The sequence below is a fragment of the Panthera onca genome, chromosome A3 (genome assembly GCF_046562875.1).
Source record: "Panthera onca isolate mPanOnc1 chromosome A3, mPanOnc1 haplotype 2, whole genome shotgun sequence".
NCBI lineage: Eukaryota > Metazoa > Chordata > Mammalia > Carnivora > Felidae > Panthera > Panthera onca.
In genome coordinates this window covers 20790137-20813893 of record NC_138341.1, presented here as the reverse complement: position 1 = coordinate 20813893, position 23757 = coordinate 20790137, and the positions used below count along the sequence as shown (strand labels likewise).

Here is a 23757-nt window from a genome sequence, read left to right as displayed (position 1 = left end):
AAGGAAATACTTTTTTTCGGACAAGAGGATGGTCACTGCCGCAGCAAGTGCTCGGCCCTCCAGCGCAGGAGCCCACCGCGGTGCCCCCGGGGAGTCTGCTGCGTTCGGGGGCAGCTGGCCTTCGGCAGAGTCCAGCGCTGTCAGCCGCAGAGGGACCATGACCCTATGACCGTGGCGTCTCTTTGGACACCAGGACGATGCTGCTTTAGTGCCCCAGAGAGTTCCGTTTTTTAAGCAGTTTCTTACCAAAGGTAGTTCTTGAACTTTCTGCCCCTCTGATACTCAATTTGCTATTTTGCATTGTTTTCAGAAGTAATCCTCCAACTCCATGAATAAATGAAAACCAAGCCACACAGTTGGAAATCAAGTTTTGTTTTTATATGAACAGAAGTAGACCATCTAGAAATATTTCAGTTTATTTAAATTGTTAAGTAGAATATGAAACCGAATTTGTAGCTAGTACCAGAGAATGGACTTAACTGTTTGGTGTTTAATGAGAACAGCTTCTACACAGGATCCCAAGAGACTTACAGAAAAAGGGGCAAAGCCCTAATATTAAGCAAATAAAACTCATGTTTCAAACAGGTTATACAAAAATTGATTTATACTCCATTTCCCTTTTTTTTTTTTTTGATATTTAGAAAGTGCAGATTTAACAAAAGGTAGCCATATCCTTTCTATGTACAATGCCGATTATAATTATGCAAACAACAAAACTGTCAGTCTGTTACCCAAAAATCCCAGTGTTTAGCTCTCAAACCTTAAGTCACTGAATTGAATAAGGATTAAAGAGGGTTAAAAAATAAAAAAGCTATTGCCACATTCCAGATAAAGGAAAGCAACACATACATTAAAATTAATCTAACGACAGTAGGTTTAACCTATAACTTTTCGAGAAGCTTAACCTCATTTCATTATTATTTTTAGTGGAAAATTAGGGACTATTTGGCAATGCTGCTTTTCCTAGTAAACAATGATAAAGTCAAGTGAAGGAAAAAACCTAAGAACAACCACCAGTGAGGCATATAAAATTGTTTTTAGGGCACTATCTGAAAAATTCATGGATGTTCAGAGCAGATATGTCCCTATGTTGGTGATGTGAGCCAAGAGGGCATTAAAATGCTACCCACGACACAGAAAGACTTTTCAATGGAAGCTGCTGTCCTAAACTCAGCCTCTGCTAGAAATGAATCATGCTATTCACAATTATTTCAACAAAGGTATCATCTTAGGATGCTAGCAGCGTGGCAAACTTAACTTACCCTATCCTGATGATAAGCAATGAAGCGAAACTAGAAAAACGAAGTGAAAAAGGACAGGGTTAGAGACAGCCGGAGATCTGATCTGTACATGAAAAGCCTTTTGTTGTCCTTTTCCCAAATCCATGGTAATACAAGTTTTCCAAAGGGATGTGAAGATAGGACTTCAAATTAATAATACTCTAAAGTACTTCTAATCTTAAGGTAAAGACAACTTAACACTGAAAAAGTGTTCTTCAAAGGCCAAATCTCAGTATATTTGGCAAACATGTTAATAAATTTCACTCCTCCTTCCCACCTTAAAAAAAAAGAAAACCAAACAAACAAACAAACAAAAAAAACAAAACAAAAAACATAACTTTTACTGGGCTACCAAACTGCTAGAGGAGTTGCCAAAATGGAGACTCTTCAAATTTAGGTTAAGAGATTTATTCTAGGAAAGTGAATAGGCTATACACCTAATTAGAAAGACAAACCACAACACCCTCCAAACACTAGTGCATGCAATTAACTCTTCCATTTCATAAACTCAATGGATAGAAAGGGAACAGAGAGGGAAGAGGAGCATGAAGTAAAAGAGCTGATGAAGGAACCTGGGGCAGAAGTTTTAGGGGAAAGAGAAAATGAGGGAAAGACATTAGATAGTAGTAGGCAGTTAGAATTTCTCTTTCAGTTTACTTAGCAAGTTAAATCAGTACTTTATGTTAAACTTGAAAAACCTACTAGTTTGCCCCTTTCATTTTGAAATAACTCATACCATCGGGTGGTGGTGGGGGGCGGGGGAGCAAATAAAGCAGCATGCAGGAAGACAGCGAGGAGAAAGTGGCCAGACAGAAGAACTGGTGGCAGGAACAGTTTGAAGTATCAAGGCCACTTGAAATTAAGACTCAGCAAACCAAAGCTATCATTTCTGCATTACCCTTTGTCCTCAGTTAACTACTTTGAAAATTATAGCCAAGCAAACCACAAACATCTGAATGGTTTATGTTTGGATGATATGTATGTCTCCTGCACATGCTTCCACCAAAACAAAACAAAACAAAACAAAACAAAACACAAAACAAAACAAAACAAAACAAAACAAAAAAACCAAAGCGGTTCCTTTCCACATAAGGCACAGGACAAAATCAATCCCATTTACATATTCAAGGCGAAAATGAGTGTTTTCCTGGCTTTTGTTTCTTTTGCTATCACATGTCTATAGATTATAGGGACTCAAGCACATTATCCATGACAGAAAATTCCACTGTTGTACAAAATAAAATTGTTAATTCTAACTTTTATTCTTATACAATTTGCAGAATAGAGTTGAAATGATTGCTATAGGTTTTAATGTTGATAAGAAGAACTGGACTATAATACAACTGAAATGCAGTGGTGAGCTGAGCAAGTACATTTAAAAATGAAGTCACAGACATGATTTTTCTATACATTTTTTTTTTTGGAAGAAAATTATAAAGTCAGCAAGCAGTCACAGATGAAAGAACAAATAAAATAGGTGGACTGGATAATTAAGATGAGGAACAAAAGTATCTGTTTCGAGTTAAAAATGGACAGAGTGGTTTATTTTGCAGCAAGAGGAGCCAACAGGGTGGTGGATGGCAACTGACGGAACAGGAGGATGTTCAGCAACATTTGCTCTTCCAGCCTGTCACGCCTCCTCCACTGCTGATATCTACATTCTCACTGTTGGGCTCTTTTACAGGGGTCTGGAACACACACACAAGGAAAGTAACCCATGAATAAACACTGCTATGAAAAAATCAAGATTCAACACAAATATTCTCATAAATGTAACAAAACGTAATTACGGTCACATAAGATAGGTGTTCTCTCCCACGCAAAAAGTAAAGATTTGGCAGCTTTGTTTCTGATCTACATTTTGCCTGCTCACTCCAAGCTGTGAATGTCTAGAGGCCTCCTGGCATCCTTTTAATAAAGCTTCCAATATCCCTTCTGCTGTCTGCACAGAGGTTTTTCTTAGCCCTGACCCCTGAGTGTTTAGGGCTTAAAAAGCATTATCAGGCAAATGTATAAAACCAATGTTGGGTCGAGTCTAACCTCAGAGAAGTGAACCAGCCCTTTTCTGTCTAGTTAACTTGACTTTTGAGACTGAAGCTTGTGATACCTTACCATACCTTTAAAAAGGCAGTCTCAACAATGATATGCTAACATTAAGTGGAAGGAAATGGGTGGGGCAGAACACAAAGTTGTAGAATTCATATTAAAGATGGACACAGAAAAAAGTCAAAAGGAGAGACATCAAATGTCAACAGCAGTAACCCTTAGGTAGTGGGGTTGAGTGATTTTATTTTCTTCTATGAATACTCCTAGATTTCCCCAATATCCTAAATAGTACTTTTAAAATCATAAGAATATCATCTTCTCAATGGACAGCCTACACTGTATGTATGAAAGGAACATTTTTTAGCAACAGCTTGTATTTAGTAAAGTATACAATTTTTTTTGTTTTTTTTTTTTGTTTTTTTTGTTTTTTTTTTTAAATTTTTTTTTTTATTTATTTTTGGGACAGAGAGAGACAGAGCATGAACGGGGGAGGGACAGAGAAAGAGGGAGACACAGAATCGGAAACAGGCTCCAGGCTCTGAGCCATCAGCCCAGAGCCCGACGCGGGGCTCAAACTCACGGACCGTGAGATCGTGACCTGGCTGAAGTCGGACGCTCAACCGACTGCGCCACCCAGGCGCCCCTTTTTTGTTTTTTTAATGTTTACTTTTGATAGAGACAGAACACGAGCAGGGGAGGGGCAGAGAGAAAGAGAGACACAGAATCTGAAGCAGGCTCCAGGCTCTGAGCTGTCAGCACAGAGCCTGACACAGGGCTCGAACTCACGAACCACAAAATCATTACCTAGTCGAAGTCAGATGCTTAACCGACTGAGCCACCAAATCTTAACTGTGCTTAGTATATAATATGAAACTATCAGATCAAAATCTAGAATGTAATACTCCCAGAAGGCTCCCTTATATCCCTTTCTAGCCAGTACTACCCTACTAAAGGTAACCAGTACTCTCATTTCTGTCACCGGAGATTAGGTTTTTTTCTGTTCTTGACCTTCATATACACGGAACCATGTTTTATGTATTCTTTTATGCATGACTCCCTTTACTCAGTATCAGTCTGGGAAATGTATCCAGATTGTTTTGTGTGTTAACAGTAGTTCATCATGAGTAAAAATTTAAAAGCTAGGATGTAACTGGGAATATATTCTCTCCTAGAAACAATATAAAGTTAAGGTAACCCAGGGGGGGAAACAAAATATTTTAAAGGCACGTAGCCCAAGAGAAACCTGCTTAACTAATACTGAGGTGAAATTTCAACTTGCACTTTGAGGTCACCTACCTATTCTCACTGCTTTATGGGATTCTTCTCATTGTACGTTACAGCTATAAGCTTTGCATTTAAAAAACCTTTGTGAGTTTTCCTGAACTAACTTTATTCCTATTGCAGATCTTGAGAAAAATGAACAGAAGAGAAAGAGGCCAGTCAGCATCTCGCCCATAGCAGAAGAATATGACTGCACAGGAAATACTCTCTCTGGTAACTTCCAGGTGTGGGTCAGTTAAAAGTACATGGGTGCTTAAAAACAAACAAACATGGGTGCTTGTAAGCAGGGAGGTCACTATATCTATTCACTTAGCACTTCATTCACAGTCCATCCCTTCACAATTTAACTTAGAGCCTTGAAAGAGACTCCCTAAAAAAGGGAATTATTCTATGCAGAGCAAAACATTTTAGAGCCAAAAGTATTAATCAAGTTTATTAAGTACAACTCCAAGCTGTTCCCAGCCAAGAATAAGAGAAAGGCCAATAACTACATTTAAAAAGTGAGGGAAAGAATAAAATAAGTTTACAGAAAAGGATATACAAAAGTGATTGTTAAACAGATCTTTAAAAATGCTCACCTTACTCATAAGAGAGCTGCAAATTAAATCCACCTTTGTTTCTTGTTTTTAAACCTGTCAGGTTGGGGAAGATCTGAAGGTCTTACAACCCACTATGTGGTCAGAGTGTGAGTAAACAGACGTCCCCATACACTGCTAGCAGGAGTGTTAATGGGTACAACCCTCAGGACAGCATGTGGTGCCATGTATCACAATTATTAAAAAACACATATATTTTCTCTTTGGCCACTTCCAGGTATCTGTCCTTCATATATTTGCACATAATCATGTACTTACAAAATGATTTAAATACAGGATTATTCACTGCAATACAATTTATGAGATCATAAGGTTGAAAATCACTCAAATGTCCTTGAGAAAACCTGTTTAATTATGACAAATCAACTCAAGGGAGTAGCATTCAATTATTTAAAAAGTGGACTTTATGTATACATTTAAAGTGTCAAACAGTGTACACGTTGCCTTACCCAAAGAGTGGGAATAAAAATATATTCATATTAACACCTATATTAATAACTAAGAGGTTAAACTGGTTACCTGTGGGAGAGAAATGAGGAGTTGGGGGAATGCAGTGGGAAACTTCTCTGCACTTTCACTCTCTTTATTTTAAATGTTTGAACCATGAGAATGAATTACCTAGGCTAATAATTAAGTTAAAAAATGGTTTAAATTGCTTTCACTCTGAAGTTAATTTTTCTTGGAGCACCTGGGTGGCTCAGCCAGTTGAGTGTCCGACTTCAGCTCAGGTCATGATTTCGTGATTCATGGGTTCAAGCCCCACATCAGGCTCCATGGTGACAGTGCGGAGCCTGCTTGGGATTCTCTCTCTCTTTCTGCCCCTACCCCGCTTGCTCTCTCTGTCTCTCTCTCAAGCATCACTCCTGTTTCCCATATTCCAATGTAAAACAAGTTCATGTTTGATGTTTTAACTCATAACCTGACGACAATGAAAAGCATTATGTATGTGCATAGAAAAAAAATGCAACCTCACATTTGGGCCTGCCTACATGGGGAAGACTCCAGACTGAGATCTTTATTGGTGTATCCATACTTTTGAGCCTTTAATATGAGAACAAGGAAAACCTATTTCATAGGAAAACAGGTTATATGATTATATAAGCATTTTTTAAAAATGACAACATTAGTGAGAAGTTGAGGGCTACAGTACGGACAGAAAGAAATCAGAAACCATGGAGAAAACTAAAAAATCCAGAAAGAGAACACAAAGAATATTAACAAGTGTTATGGTAAATCTTATGGGTACTGGAATAATTTTTCACTGTGACCCACAAAGCTCTGAAATACAAAGTATATTATCACTAACTTAAAAAGTATTTTGTGGGGCACCTAGGCAGCTCAGTCCATCTTCATGATCTCGCGGTTCACAAGTTCGAGCTCTGCGTTGGGCTCTGTGCTGACAGCTCAGAGCCTGGAGCCTGCTTTGGATTTTGTGTCTCCCTCTGTCTCTGCCCCTCCTCTGCTCGCGCATGCTCACATATGGTCACATGCGCGCGCGCTCTCTCAAAAATAAGTATTTAAAAAAATTTTTAAAAATATTTTTCTATCCCTGTTATTCCCTTCATTTAAGTAAAAATGCAAACATTTTGGGGTGCCTGGGTGGTTCCATTGGTTAGTTAACTGTCTGACTCTGGGTTTCGGCTCAGATAAGGATCTCCCAGTTTATGAGTCTGAGCCCTGCACTGGTCTCTGTGCTGACACTGTGGAGCCTGCCTGGGATTCTCCCTCCCGCACCCTCTCCGCCCCTTCAGTGCTTGTGCTTTGTCCTTCTCAAAATAAATAAACTTTAAATTAAAAAGTACAAACATTTTTCCTTATCCACCTAGTATTTTAATTTCATAACTGGTTTTTCTTATTTTTTAAATTTACTGTTTGTTTTTCTTCTTTTTGATGCTACTGTAAATGGAATTATATCCTTAACTTCATTTTTGTTAGTTTGTTTTACAGTCACTCTGAATAGCAATAACTGATGACTTTTTTCCAGTTTGAACACACAATTATAGTTGACAACTACATTTTGCTATATACAAAAGTAAGTTGTTTGATTTCTCTGAAATTTCACTAGATTTGTTTTTGAGATACCATTTCTATTACACCTTATGTTTTATATATATATACATATACATATACGTATATGTATATGTATATGTATATGTATATGTATATGTATATGTATATGTATATGTATATATATACACACACATAAATTATATATACATAAATGATAATTTCCGGGATTGGTTTTTTGAAAAAAAAATATTTCAATTATAAAAATAGAAAAGTTACCAGAGCAATTAAATTTTCTCCTATACAATGCTTGCTTCTCCTATAGGATTTGTGTAAAAACAGATTTGTTCTGTTTTTATGTGCATTTAAATGTACTATAGAGTGAATAGAGAACTCAGGATTCATAACCAAATCTGTGTATTGTATCTAACCATCTGAGGAAAAATAGGAAAATCAGATTTCCCAATTTTGCTACAAGTTACTTGTAGTGGTGAGTTTCACAAATTAAACCCAGAAACTAATCTTGAGGCAAAGTTAATTCCCTGAGATTACATTTTATCAATTTTTAACACATCACAGATTGAAATGATTGGCTAAAAGAAATATAGAGATGGATTTACTGTATTTATTCAGTATATAACAGATTGTGCCCTTTACTGGCACATCTGAGAAATGACTATATAGAAAAAAAATGATTCTGTACAAATCACCATTAGCTTAAATTTTAAGAAATTACCTATGGAAATGCAAAGAATGTATAAGAGAAATGAGTCCAAAAGTAAACAAAAGAGCCACAACACCATGGACCGGACAAAAAGTTGAAAAAAGGAGCATGAAATTAGGGACCTGAGAGTCAGTGTGGGAGTTCAGAACAGTGTTACCACTGACCAGAAGCCACAGATTTCTAGTGGCTCTCTGTTCTCCCCAGGTCCTACTTCACTTTGGAGGGCTAGATGTTGGTGATAGGTAAACAGTTACGAACAATACCACCCAAATCTAATTTCTGTATGTTAATCTAGTACTTCAACAAAGACTAAATGCTCAATTTTGACACTGGCACCTTAGAATTAAAAAGTAAAAATACGATCTTACCTTTCGAAGGATATCTTCAGCTAATGTGAGAAAAGCCTTTTCGATGTTTATATTTGCTTTCGCACTAGTCTCAAAAAATCTAATACCATGCTCCCTTGCAATCTAAAACAGAAGCAAAATGTCATCATAAAATTATCAAGCATAGGGTGCTGACTGCTGACGTTAGTATCCTGGAGGAAAAAATATTATTCTAAAGGCAGCAGTCTCTACTAGGTTATATAAAACGAAGTTATTTCAATGGGTCAAGATTCAAATGGTCAAGTTCTTTCAAAAATAAATAAGTAAACAAAAATACTAAAAGAATCCTCTTCTCACTTCAGGAGTCTACTTCAGATAGCCTAAGTGAGGTACTTAAAGTCTGAAGTTAAAAAATTGAGAACCTCTTTGTAATTTAAATAAGGTTAACAATACTACCACCACAGGTTTGATTCTCCCATACATGTTGGACATGCACTGAAAAAATTCACTCAAAGGATAAACTATTGTTTCCCACAGCATTTATAAAACATTGTGAATAGCTCAGCATCCTCCATTACCAGTAGCAGCCAATCGAAAGCAACACCATCTTTACAAAGAAAGCATATTAGTTTCATTCAGAGCTTTTTACCTGTTCTCCTTTTCCTTTAGGTACAACTCTTTTATCATCCATATCACATTTGTTTCCTAGTAACATTCTTTCCACATCTTCATTGGCATGCTACAATGGAAAAAATTTTAAATTTACACACCACCACCAATTATAGCTTAATATTCTCTAAAAATGACTTTATTTTTCTCAATTTTCAGTGTCATTTTTATAATCTGAAAGTTTTAAAGCAATCATCCTGAAATCATCCCCATGCTAAGGCCTACACAAATTCATAAATTACTTAGAAAAAGAAACACAATCCCTAATATTGCTGTCAAATATTATTTTCCCCCAATAAGAGGCTGTATAGTTTCTAATATATTCTCACCAAAAGAGAAGATTTAGGCAAAAGATCTGAAACTGGAATCTCTTATGCATAATCTAAATCCAAGAAGGATGATGATTTTGGAGAATATGTATTACCCTGTAGAAGCCTTAATTATAAATTCTATAAAGCCCTTAAAATCTCAAAAAGCTATACTGCTAGGGTGCCTGGGAGGCTCAGTCACTCTTGACTTCAGCTCAAGTTATGATCTCACCACGGTCTGAGAGATTGAGCCCTGCTCTAGGCTCTGTGCTGACAGCACAGTGCCTGCTTGGGATATTCTCTCTCTCCCTCTTTGCCCCTCCCCTACTTGCGCATGCTCTCTCTCTCAAAATAAACATTAAAAAAAAAAAAAAAAAAAAAAAAAAAAAGCTATACTGCTAGAGCACTGAAATCCTAATAACATCTTTTGCACAAATAGAAAAACCCATCCCTAAAATTCATATGTAATCTCAAGGGACCCCAAACAGCCAAAAATGATCTTGAAAAAGTACAAAGTTGGAAGATTCATACTTACTTCCTGACTTCAAAACTTATTACAAAGCTACAATAATCAAAACAGTGTGTGCCACTGGCATAAAAAACCATATGCAAATAAAACAGAATCCAGAGCCAAGAAATAACCCCTTGCATGCATCTGACAAGTGCTCTGACAAGAGTACCAAGCCCATTCAATGGGAGAAAGAAGTCTTTTCAACAAATAGTGTTGGGCATACCAAATATCAATAAGCAAAAGAATGAAGTTGGGACCCCCAACTTACACCATATACAAAACTAAATTCAAAGTGGATCAAAGGCCTAAATATAAGACCTAAAACTGTAAAACCCATAAAAGAAAATACAGGGGAACAAGTTTTATGACACTGGATTTGTTAATGGTTTCTTGGATACGACACCAAAAGTATAGACAACAAAAGAAAAAAAAGGCAAATTAACATTTCATCAAAATTAAAAACTTGTGTGTGTCAAAGGTCACTACCAGAGTGAAAAGGCAACCAACCCCCGGAATACCAAAAGTATTTGCAAATCATCTATCTTTGGCCCAACACACCTTTCTTTCCCTGAATGTCTCTGCAGCCAAGGTACAGGTTTTCTAGATAACGAAGTAATTTGAGATTTGATTGGTCTTAAATTCGAACCCATCACATTCTTTTTGACTAGCCCCATTCTTTTCTGGGTCACTTGTACTCATTTCTTCAGGTCTCAGCATAAATGTCATTCCTTATATCAAGAGGGTTTGGCTATTCAGGGTCCCTTCCATTTCCATATGAATTTTATCTTCCAATTCATAAACACGAAGTATGTTTCCAATTACTCAGATCTTCTTTAATTTCTTATAACATTTTTTCAGTATTTAAGTCTTGTACCTGTCTGGTTACATTTTTCATAACTAGTTTTCCTCTTTGTTTTTTTAATTTATTGTTTTTCTTCTTTTTGATGCTACTGTAAATGCAATTATATCCTTAATTTCACTTCTGGATTTTTCACTGCTCGTGTATAGAAATACAACTGACTTTTGTATACTGATCTTATTTCCTCCAAGCTTACTGAGCGTGTTTATTGGTTCTAACAGTTTTATTTTTTGGTGTATGTGTATGGACTCCTTAGGATTTTCTATATACAAAATCTCATTATTTACAAATATAGTTTTACTTCCCAATCTGGGAGCCCCATTTTTTTCCTCTAATTGCCCTGGCTAGAACCTCCACTACAATTAAGAATTACAGGTGGCATACTTCTCATTTTCTTAGTTGCAGGGGGCAGGTATGATGTTGGCTGTGGGATTTTCACAAACATCTTTTTTTTATTAATCATTTTTGTTAATTTATTTATTATTGAGAGACAGAGAGACACACAGTGTGAACTGGGGAGGGGCAGAGAGAGGGGGAGACACAGAATCCGAAGCAGGCTCCAAGGTCTCAGCTGTCAGCACAGAGCCCCACGCAGGGCTCAAACCCACAAACTGTGAGATCATGACCTGAGCCAAAGTCGGTCGCCTAACCAACTGAGCCACCCAGGCACCCCACAGACATCTTTTATTAAGCTAAGGAGGTTCTCTCCTATTTCTAGTTTGTGGAGTGCTTTTATCATGAAAGGGTGTTGGTTCTTTGCCTCCTATCAATATGGTATATTACACTGATTGATTTCTTTTTTATTTTATTTTGAGAGAGAGAGAGAGTGGGGGGAGGGGGGAGAAAGAGAGAAAATCTCAAGCAGATTCCGCACTGTAAGTGCAGAGATCAACAAGAGGCTTGAACTCAGAAACCAAACCGTGAGATCATGACCTGAGACAACAAAATCAGATGCTTAAACCAACTGAGCCACCCAGGTGCCCCTATACTGATTGATTTCTTATATTAAACCACCTTTGCATTCCTAAGTAAATTCCTCTTGATCATGATATATAATCCTTTAGAAAATGTTGTTGGATCGGGATGCCTGCGTGGCTCAGTTGATTGAGCGTCTGACTTGGGCGCAGGTCATGATCTCACCGTTCATGAGTTCGAGCCCCGCATCCGGCTCCAGGCTGACAGCTCAGAGCTTGGAACCTACTTCAGATTCTGTGTTTACCTCTCTCTCTCTGCCCCTCCCCTGCTCATGCTATGTATCTCTTTCTCTCTCACACAAAAATAAACATTAAAAAAAAATTTTTTTTAAGTTTCCTTAAAAAAATAAAAATGCTGTTGGATCAGTTCAGCTTCTTTTCATTTAGTTAAAGCTTTAATTTCTACAAAAAAGTGAAAATTAGGCAGCACCATTCTTCTTTGAGATAAGAACTCCTTTAAAAAAAAAAAAGTATATTTATTTTGAGAGAGAGAATGAGCAGTGGAGGCGCAGAGAAAGAAGGAGACAGAGAATCCCAAGCAGGCTCTGTGCTGTCAGTGCAGAGCCCAACACAGGGCTCAATCTCAAGAACTGAGAGATCATGACCTGAGCGGAAATCAAGTCTCAAGAGTCAGATGCTTAACAGACTGAGCCATCGAGGTGCTCCCACCAATATCTTAGATGGCTTATATATGTCAGTTATGTATCTTAACTCTCATGTTGGGAAACTTAAGCCATCCAGCCTTAAGTATGTAAGGCTGTAATATAATAAAAAACATATTTGGTCCCTCTCCCCTGGCACAGTACTCCTAATTTCCAGAGTGACAGATTGTCTTTTGTTATTCATAACAATGCCCTTTCAGCTTATCTAAGTTTATGCTAATGAAGACTAGGGCAGAGGGTACCCACAGAGCTTCACAATGGAAGATGGTCACCAGAGGAACCAAACATGTAATTAAGGAATTGGAACTTCAGCCACTCCCCTACCTCCCATGAGGAGAAGGGACTAGAGATTAAGTTCAATCGCCAGAGGTCAATGATTTAAGTAACCATGCCTATACAGTAAAACCTAGATTAAACTCTGAAACAATGAAGTTACGGCACCTTCAGGTTGAACAAATCAAAATGCCCAGAGGGTGCCATGTCCAGAGACGGCTTGGAAGCAGTGTTCCCCAACCCCAATACCTATATGCCTATGCATCACTTCCATTAGCTGTTCCTGTACTGTATCCTTTATAATAAAGTATTAAATGTAAATACAGCACTTTCTTGAGTTCTGTGAGACATTCTAGCCAACTACTGAGCCAAAAGCGGGTCCTAGGAACTCCCAAATTTGTAGCCAAGTCAGAGAGAAGTGAGGGTAGCCTGGGGAACCAGGATTTAACATTTGAAGGAAGGGCAGTCTTGTGTGACTGAGTCCTTAAACTTGTGGAGCCAGAATGGCATTGAACTGTAGGACATCCAGTTCATGTCACAGAATTCAGAAAACTGGTTGCTGTTAGAACAACACTGCACAGTCTCTTTATAAACTGCTCCTACTACACATGCTACTTGGCTGAATCATAAAATAAAGGCTAAAAGAAATCGAAAATGGAGCCTTTTGTGTCAAAAATCTGTGAACTGTTAACTGATTATTAAATACTAATAGGCTTCTTGAAGATTTATTGTAGCGATGGAAAAGGTAGTAATGAGCTGTTAGGACTGGTACCATTGAAGATACCATGATCTTGTGTCTAATACTGGCTTAAGCCTTGATCTTCATGTACCTAGCCAAAAATGCTTTAAAGAGTTATTAGTCTTAATGAAATTAAAAGTCTAGAAGGCAGCAGTAAGACATGAAAAATAATTTCAACAAGAAGCTACCTATGCTGCAGCACAGAAGCAGACATGCTTTGACACATATTTTACCTTATAAAAACTGACATCTTCACATGCAATGGTATGGTTCTATTTTCTTGGTTAGGTTTTTAACACATTACTACTCTGTATCTTTCAAAATGTCTAGAAGTGATATGACCTTTCTGTTGTTTTTAAATTACTACTGAAAAAGGTAGTAATTCATTCATTCATTCAATAAAAATTCACTGAGAAATAATTCATTTAGAGAGAGCTGTGTAAAACCACTGGTAGCTTCTATGTGGGGCCATCTTAGAAGATGGCTGCATAAAGGTTTTGGGTAAGTTAGTAACTGCCTTGGACAGGGTTCTAGACAGACCCAAAACTTTAAGACAAAGGTAGGCAAAATATAACATTAACCTTTAAAAAGGAGAAATAACTAATAAAGACAGTACATTATATACTAAACATCAATTAGAATATTTATTCTTAACACAAAAATGTGTCTTTATAAGGGGTTTATACAATTTCTAGGTCTTACCTCATCTATGTTTCTAAGCCATTTGCTGATGTTTTCAAAACTTTTACCATTGGTGATGTCATATACTAGCATGATACCCATTGCTCCTCTGTAGTAGGAGGTTGTGATGGTGTGAAATCGTTCCTGGCCTGCCGTATCCCTGAAATAAACAGCAATAATTTGTATTGAGCATTTTGATATTACTACATTCTAGATAAAGGGCAAAACAGAATGGTTTGGTAAGAAAAACACAAAAATCCATTATATGCCACAAAGCAAAACTGAACCACTCATTTAATTCTTAGATGTTAATAATTCTGGTTTATTCTTAAGAATAAATATATATAACTTTTTTTTAGTTAAAGAATTTAATGACCTACCTATACTGGATGAAAATCTGGAAGGGAAAACAGTAGAAGAATGACATGTAAAACTCTTGGGAAATTACTGTAATATGAACACCAGCAAGTGTAATAAAAACTCTTAAAATTCTGTTTTATTCAGTGATCTAGTTCCATAATGTAATACAAAAGCATGTGGAATGTTTAGAACATTAAAGGACTACACCGTAGTACAGCCACATTTACCCATTTAGAATCATTTACAAAATGTTATAAAGATAACTTCATTTTTAAGTTAACAAGATGGAAATACGTAAATAGTATTTTTCAGTTCTTTCATGTCAGAGATCTAAGATCTGTATTTTGCTCCTGTAATTTCCCCCTTATTTGCATCACCTATTTCTTCCTTTTATAGATCATTCTCATCAGGATACATACTTGCTTTAGTATCCCCTATCTTTCTTTTAAAGTTAATTTTATTTAAGAGAGAGAGAGAGAGAGAGAGAGAGAGAGAGGGAGGGAGGGAGGGAGGGGGAGGGAGAGGGAGAGGGAGAGGGAGGGAGGGGCAGAGGCTGAGCAGGGGAGGGGCAGAGAGAGAGAGAGAGAGAGACAGAGAGAGAGAGAGAATGAATACGAATATCCCAAGCAGGCTCCGTGCTGTCAGCACAGCTCCCCGATGTGGAGCTTGAACTCACGAACTGTGAGATGACCTGAGCCAAAATCAAGTTTCAGACACAACCAACTGAGCTACCCAGGTGCCCCCTCTTTTTTTGTTTACAGTTTTATTTAAACTTTATTTATTTTGAGAGAAAGCACGGGCAGGAGAAGGCAGAGAGAGAGAGGGAATCCCAAGCAAGCTCCACACTATGAGCACAGAGCCTGACACGAGGGTCAAACCCACAAACTGTTGAGATCATGACCTGAGCTGAAATCAAGAGTCAGACACTCAACCAACTAACTGAGCCACCAGGTGGGCCCCTTATCTTTCGTAAAAAAGTAAAATTAAAACAAAAAAACCCACTCTCAACCCTACATCTCTTCAACTAACATCACATTTCTGTTCCCCTCCCCAGTGAACTTTCTTTTTAAAATAATTACAGGCTCACTGGAAGTTACAAAAACGTATTCTTGTGTATCCTTCACCCAGCTCTCCCCAATGGTAACATCATACACCATCTCACAAAAGCAAAACCAAGAAAGTTACATTGGTACAATCAAATGACCTTATTTAGAGTTTTTTTTTAACATGCATGTGCACATGCATGTATTAGTTCTCTGCAATTGTATCACATGTATAGATATGTGTAATCACCACCAGAAACAAGATAGAAAATTGTTGCATCACCTTTCCATCTCCTATAGTCCTACACCCTGGCCAATTATGTTTTCCGTATCTATAATTTTGTCATTTCCAGAATGTTATATAAATGTAATCATGCTGTATACAACCTTTTGAAATGGTCGTTTTTCACTTTTTTTAACCATAAATCTCTTTGAGATCCACCCACGTTGTTGCATATAATACAATCTGTTGTATTATAATCTGTTCTGTGCTATTACTGAATAGTATTCCATGGTATGGACATATCACAATATGTCTAATCACTCATCCATGGAAGGACATTTGGGTTGCTTCCAGTTTTGGGCCATTACAAATAAAGGTGCTATGAATACTTACGTATAAGTTCTTGTGTGGAAATTAAGTTTTCTTTTTCTGTGGGATGAATATCCAGGAATGTGACTGCTGAGCCATATGATAAGTATATGTTTAACTTTATAAGAAACTGCCAAACTTTTCTAGAGTGGCTACACCACTTTATATTTTGACTAGCAATGTAACATAACACATCCGGTTTCTCTGCATCCATCAGCATTTGGTGTTGTCGCTCTATTTTTTAATCTAATAAATAGGTTGCGAGTGATACCTCATCGTTTTAATTGGCATTTCTCTATGGCTAATGATGGTGAACATTTTTTCATGTAATTATTTGCCATCCATGTATCCCCTCTGGTGAAATGCTGTTCTTGTTTTCTGCCCATTTTCTAATTAGATTGCTTATTTTATTTTTTTAAACTGTCGCATGTTTAGGGTTCTGTACCCAGTTTTTTAATTCTCTTGACAGGGTCTTTTGTAGAGCAAAAGTTTCAAATTTTGAAACCTGGGGTGCCTGGGTGGCTCAGTCAGTTGAACGTCCGACTTCAGCTCAGGTCATGATCTCACAGTTCGCGAGTTTGAGCCCCACGTCAGGCTCTGGGCTGACAGCTCAGAGCCTGGAGCCTGCTTCAGATTCTGTGTCTCCCTCTCTCTCTGCCCCTCCCTTGCTCATACTCTGTTCCTGTCTCTCAAAAATAAATAAATGTTAAAAAAAAAATCTTAAAAAGTTTAAAACCAGCTTGTCTAGATCTAAAAAAAAAAAAAAATATCTCCCCAGCAAGGTTCTGCTCTTCTTCAAAAGGTCTCCAGAAACCACTGATAGCTAAATCCAGGATTTAGTTCCTTTTTGTATATTTTAACCATTCATCAGGATGCCATAAAATTGACCACCTTCTCATTTTAAAACATTTTATTCTCATGACTCTTCTGACACCACCTATTTCTGCTCTTAGCTCTATGGCACTGGCTGCTCATTCTCAGTTTCTCTGGCTAGCATTCTAACATTCAGAGATACACAGGCTGACAGTCCCCACAGAGTAGCCAGAGTGATCTTCTTTAAACTAATGCTGCCACTGTGCAAAATAGTCTGGCGGTTCCTCAAAATGTGAAACATACAGCTACCATATGATTCTGCAATTCTACTTCTTGGTACATACCCAAGAGAAATGAAAACATATGCCCACACAAAAACTCATACACGGATGTTCATAACAACATTATTCTTAATAGCCAAAAAGTAGAAACAATCTAAATGTCCGATAATTGATGGATAAATAAAATGTGATCTAGTCAGAGAATGGAATATTATTCAGCCACAAAACAGAATAAAGTACTGATTATCTGCTTACAACATGGGTGAAACTTGATAACTGATACCATTATGTTAAGTGAAAGAAATCAGAAACAAAAGACCAGATAGTGTATGATTCCATTAATATGAAATGTTCACAACAGGAAAATCCACAGACATTTAGTGGTTGCCCTGGCTGAATGGTTTGGGCAGGATGGGCAGTTTCTTTTTTGGAATATACACATGTTCTAAAATTGTGATGATGGTGAATATATACATTGTAAATACACTAAAAAACTAACTGTACACTTTTAAAATGGATGAGTTACATGGTACATGAATTAAGTCTTATCTCAATAAAGTTATCACAAAACAAACACAAAAGATTACTAGGCTAAAAAACAAAACAAAATTTCCAATTCATTATAACCAGAACCAGTTTCAAAACCTTATCTCGAGGCTTTCAAAGGGCTACAGGACTTGTTCTTTTCTCCAGCCCCCCATATTTTGATATATTCCTTTCCTTCAAAGCTAGAGCCGCGTTTGTTTTTGTTTTATTTAATAATTTGAGCTCGTTGGTCTCACGTTTTTTTTTTTTTAACGTCACCAAATTCACAAGCTTGCTTTCACTTGAAAACTACTGGCTGTTCCCACAGCCTCACTGGCTCATGTTCACATCTGAACCGTCACCTTAACAATGAAGCTTTCTCCAGGCGCCCAATTTAAATAGTCACCCAGTCTCTCTCCATTCCGACTCCCTACTTCACTCCTCTGTATAAAACTTATTACAGATTTATTTCTTTACTGTCTCCCATGTCCTCTAAAATTTAAGTTCCATCAGATTTGTCTTGTTCATCGCATAATCCATGGTCTTTACATGGGAGAACAAGCATTCAAATGTTAATGAGTCAGTTCTTCAGAATCCTATCTTGCATTCTTCATTATTTTACAATCAAGCCACTCTAATTCAGTTATATAATCCTTAAAAAACGTATTTTTAAAATAATACTCAGAAGTACCTGGGTGGCTCAGTCGGTTAAGTGTCCGACTTCAGCTCAGGTCACGATCTCGTGGTTCATGAGTTCAAGCTGGGCATCAGGCTCTCTGCGGTCAACACAGAGCCCGCTTTGGAACCTCTGTCCTCTCTCTGCCCCTCCCCTTCTCTCTCTCTCTCTCTCGAAAATAAATAAACATTAAAAATATTTTTAGGGGTGCCTGGGTGGCTCAGTCGGTTCAGTGTCTGACTTCAGCTCAGGTCATGATCTCGCAGCTCATGAGTTCGAGCCCCGCATCGGGCTCTGTGCTGACAGTCAGAGCCTGGAGCCTGCTTCAGCTTCTGTGTCTCCCTCTCTCTCTGCCCCCTAATCTACTCACATTCTGTCTCTCTCTCAAAAAGAAATAAATATTAAAAAAAAATTTTTTTTAATATTTAAAAATAATGCTTATATGCCTAAAAATATGTGTAGCCAGAAATAGAACACAACTACCAACACATCAATATTCCTTACGCTCAATCCTGGTGTACAATTACAGTGTTCGTACATCTGCCCTCTATCCATCTATCCATCAATTCAAATATGTACTGACTGTCTACTGTGTGCTAAGCATTATACAAGAACAAACAGAGAACATGGGTTTGGAGTCAGATCCAAGTTTATCCTCAGGTTCTAATCCTTCCAGGTGGGTGAACTTGAAGGTACGGCAACCCTTCTGGATCTTTGTTTTTTCATTCACAACTAAAAGAAACAACTCAAGTAAAATTCCATAATTTATTTGTGTATGTGTTATAGATAACCTCAAAGCAATCCGTAGTATAAAAATATACAAAGATGCAATAATGTCATTTTGTGATTGTCCCAAGTCAACACCATCTCTGCAGATGCTCTCTCAAGTTAGTGTGTCAGTGTTTAAGCTGTACTCAAAACTGCTTCACAAGGAAATCCCTGGCTTTCCCTGAAGCCTATTTCTGTATAAAGATAAAATGAGATGATTTTTTATTTAGCCAAGTTAAAGACAACCTGGCTGGACTTTTCAATTTTCAGAAGAGAAAGAATTTCAGGTCTGTCACTTGCCCATCTCATCTCAAAGTACATGGATCTGCCCTTTAAAATAATATAAAATCCCATTTATTCATTCTGTAGGTATTACTGAACAAACAGTACATGCCAGACACGCTTCTAGGCAATGGAGAGAAAGCTGTAAACAGAACAAAAACTCCTGCTTCAATGAAGTTTATATGCTCCTGGGGGCAGATAACAAACAAATAAATCGTAATTCCTAGAATATGTATCTTCAAGTACCAAGAACACAAAAAGTAAAGAGAATAGGGGCTAATGCTGGAGATGGTGCAATCAAGTAAAATTTTAAACAGGGTGGTGAGGGAAGGCTTCGGTGAGAAGGTGAAGGGAAAAAGGAAGTATCAGGGCATCACAGTGTTCCAAGAAGACGGGAAGAACAAGTACAAAAGTCCTGACACACGGTTGGGGAAGAGTAAAGAGGTCAACAGGACTTCAGCTTTTCCTCTGAGATGGGAAGTCTACTGGAGGGTTTTACAAAAAGAAGTAATTTAACCAGGGTTTACAAAGAATCATTCTTATTTACTGTGTTGAAAAGGGGTGTGTATGCAGAAGCAGAGGTAGGAGGTAATGCAACACCAAAAAACTGTCAACAGAACTGTCATTTAAGAAAAAACATCTAAGACACACTATCAGTTCTTCCAGGTTGTATTCTTACATCAGGTTAGACTGGTAAAGACTACACACACATACAGGCACACATATGTATTTGTATTTACATGTTTATTCACATTCTTAGACCATAGTTTTTATCACCACTACCTCTTAATGTGTTAATTTATTAAAAATCACCACAGGAAGGAGCTTTATGAAAATGTATTCTTTTTTGTTCTGATCTATTTTTTCCCCATTCTTCATATTATTTCTGAAAAGAGTAATGCAATCTATTGTGGAAAGCCCCCCTTCCCAGTCCCCCCGCCCTTTTTTTTTGCCTTGGCCCCTAAGAAGTTTCTAGGTTAAGTTTTACAAATTAAGCATAGCAAGAGGGTTGTCCTTTAGAGATCATGTATTTATATCTTCCATTTTCCCCAATTCCAAATTCTTGTTTTATCTTTTATTAATCCTATTTAGTCACAAGGTACCTGCAATCAGGCATAATTTATGATTTCATGGGGGAAAAAACCACAAAAATTTTGTTTCAACACATTAGAAATAGTTTAGCTCTTTTCTGAACTGCTAAAAAGTATAAATCAACTAATAATTGTATACCCTGGAAGAGGAGTTAAAGTCTCCTAGCTAAAATCCAGTATGGAAATGTACTCACTCAGTAGTGCCTACTAGCTTTGGTGCAGGAGGCATGGAAAACTTTTACTTCATTTTTTGTCATAATAACAATTTAAGAGATTTCTACAGCACCTCACTATGAACAGCCACCCCCAACTCTATCGTTCTTCTTCAACAATGAAAACCATTCACGTTACAAAATTAGCAAATTATACACCCATTTCGGTGTCAAATCTATAACTACATTCTCTGCCAAGAGAGAATACACTGCAAAATAAACTACTTAGCTAAATCTAAATTAACGGCACTTAGGAGGTATAATACTGGTTAGATATGAAATGTCAATATAATAGATACTGAAATATTAATGGCCCCTATGAAAAGAGAGTAATCACTATTTAGATTCAGAGCGAAGTTTCTGTTCTGATCCATGGCATTCTACTCCCATCTGCTCTTTGGTCTCCTCCACCTTTCCAAATCTCTTACACCCAAGAACCTTCCTTCCCTCTTTATATGCTTTCCCTGCAAAGTCTTTTTTTTTTTTTTTTTAAGGCTTTCTATATCCCATTTTCATTTGCATTTACACATGCCATATATTTATACTTCCCAACATGACTGTATTCACCCCACATGATGATCTGGCTCCTCAGCTCCTTGATTTCCAATTACCTTTTTTCTGAGCCGTGCCTGGATACTCTTACCAGCCCCTACCAATTGTTAAGGCAAGCAATCATTTATTTCAAACCAGAAACAGTCCTTGCTCACTACCCCTAAGCTAACTGATGAGCCTCTGCCAGGGCTAAAAAAAGCCACAGCTGCTTATTCATTGCCCAAAGTATTTTTAGGCTTGCATGCACACATACATACACCCAAGATTAAAGACAGCAGGTTGACTCCAATAAGCAAAGCCAGGTATTAAATACCTGAAGAGCAATTAAACATTGTATATACTCACAATATATTTCTATGTACCATAATGCAGGTTTTAAGCCTATTTCAAAACACTCAACTTGGGGTCGCCTGGGTGGCTCAGTCGGTTAAGCATCCAACTTCGGCTCAGGTCACGATCTCATGGTTCACGTGTTTGAGCCCTATGTCAGGCTCTGTGCTGACAGGTCAGAGCCTGGAGCCTGCTTCATGGATTCTGTGTCTTCCTCTCTCTGCCCCTCCCCCACTTGTACTCTGCCTCTCTGTCTCTGTCTCTCTCTCTCTCTCAAAAATAAATAAAACACTTAAAAAAAAAAAAAAAACACTCAACTTGGTTTTCGTCTCCTATTGTAATTGTTTTTCTTCTTGGGAATGCAAGCTGGTGCAGCCACTCTGGAAAACAGGATGGAGGTTCCTCAAAAAACGAACAATAGAACTACCCTACGACCCAGCAATTGCACTACTAGGCATTTATCCATGGGATACAGGTGTGGTGTTTCGAAGGGACACATGCACCCCCATGTTTATGGCAGCACTGTCAACAATAGCCAAAGTATGGAAGGAGCCCAAATGTCCATCGACAGATGAATGGATAAAGAAGATGTGGTATGGTGTAATACAATGGAGTATTACTCGGCAGTCAAAAAGAATGAAATCTTGCCATTTGCAACTATGTGGATGGAACTGGAGGGTATTACACTAAGTGAAATTAGTCAGAGAAAGACAAAAACCATAGGACTTCACTCATATGAGGACTTTAAGAGACAAAACAGATGAACATAAGGGAAGGGAAACAAAAATAATATAAAAACAGGGAGGGGGACAAAAGAGACTCATAAACATGGACAACAAACTGAGGGTTACAGGAGGGGTTGTGGGAGGGGGGATGGGCTAAATGGGTAAGGGGCACTAAGGAATCTACTCCTGAAATCAGTGTTGCACTATATGCCAACTAATTTGGATGTGAATTTTAAAAAATAAAAAATAAAATTAAAAAAAATTAAAAAATAATTGTTTTTCTTCTCAGCCTACATTTAAGGTTTCTAAAATTACAACCCAGTGGCAACAGAACTTCCCTTACAGAAAATAATAGACACACAGCTAAGACAATCCTATTTCCCCCCCACTGACATATTATAAAAGGAGTGATATATGTTCCTAGGAACTAAAATAGCTTATTTCCTTGTTAGTCCCACATGCAGGGTCAAGGAAGCTGTGTACCCTGGCTGCTATTCTGACAGTTATTTTTAGTTTGGACACTGACAGCACTGGAACAGGCCAGAGACAACATCAATCTGCTCTGCAAAGAAGAGACCCCAAATTTCATAACTTTGTGTTTTTGGTAACATAATGAGGTTATTTCTTGCTCTGTAAATTAGATGTCAAATTTCTCACTGAAGTGTTTTTTGTTTTTAAAGATTTTATTTATTTCATTTTTTATTTTTTTTAAAGATTTTATTTTTAAGTAATCTCTACACCCAACACAGGGCTTAAACTTACAGCCCCAAGATCAAGAGTCTCCACCAACGGAGCCAGCCAAGCATCTCACACTAAGTTTTACTTTAGCAAGACCTGGATTTCCTCATAGACATGCAATTTCTCTACTCAAAAATATGAGTTTTAATTATGTTTATCTTCATTTAAGAAAAAAGTCTGAAACCTGGCCTTGCAGAGCTTACATTCCAATGGGGAAAGAAACAAATAAATATATACTCCCATATTATGACAGATGCTAACAAGGTAAATAGGGCAGAGAGATAAAGAATGAAGTATGGGGGAAGGAAGAAGTAACCTAGATAAAATGATCAGGGAGGTCCCTGATGCTTAAGGGGAGTGGGAAGTATGAACAGAGGTCAACCAAACAAAGTCATTTAGTCACCAAATATTTACTGAGCATCAGTATTTGCCAGGCTCTGTTCTAGATGGTCATCACAATAACCACCAATCAGACAGAAAGAATCCCCACCCTCAAAAGGGGGGAAATAATGGGCACTTTTTAAAAATATGGTAACTTTAGATACTAAAAACATACTATGATAAAAATAAATTAAGATACATGTGACATTGCCTGAAGGACTGGGCTACTTTAGCTCGGCATCATGCAAGGCCTACCTCAGAGAACGTGGAGCTGTGAGATCTGAATAAGAGAAGGCAGCAGGACAAAGATCTGATAAAAAGCATTCCAAGCTGAAGAACAGTTAAAGCAGTACAAAGGCCCTAAGACAGGAACACGCTTGGCATGCTCAAGGGAGAGAAAATGGCCACACTGTTGGAGCAAAGCTGGTGAGAGATGAGGTCAGAACCAGTAC

General features: G+C 37.6%; 1 protein-coding gene across 1 annotated transcript in view; it reads right to left on the bottom strand.

Moving 5' to 3' along the window:
• Nucleotides 1-356: 356 nt before the first annotated feature.
• RAB10 (RAB10, member RAS oncogene family) overlaps nt 357-23757 on the bottom strand; it is a 79457-nt gene continuing 56056 nt past the window's right edge. Inside the window, exons 3-6 of the mRNA XM_060645035.3 lie at nt 13958-14096; nt 8910-8999; nt 8303-8404; nt 357-2968 (exon numbers count right to left, since the gene is read on the bottom strand). Of these exons, the coding sequence (XP_060501018.1) occupies nt 2885-2968; nt 8303-8404; nt 8910-8999; nt 13958-14096 (415 nt within the window). The 3' untranslated portion in view covers nt 357-2884. The remainder of the gene's footprint in view (nt 2969-8302; nt 8405-8909; nt 9000-13957; nt 14097-23757) is intronic.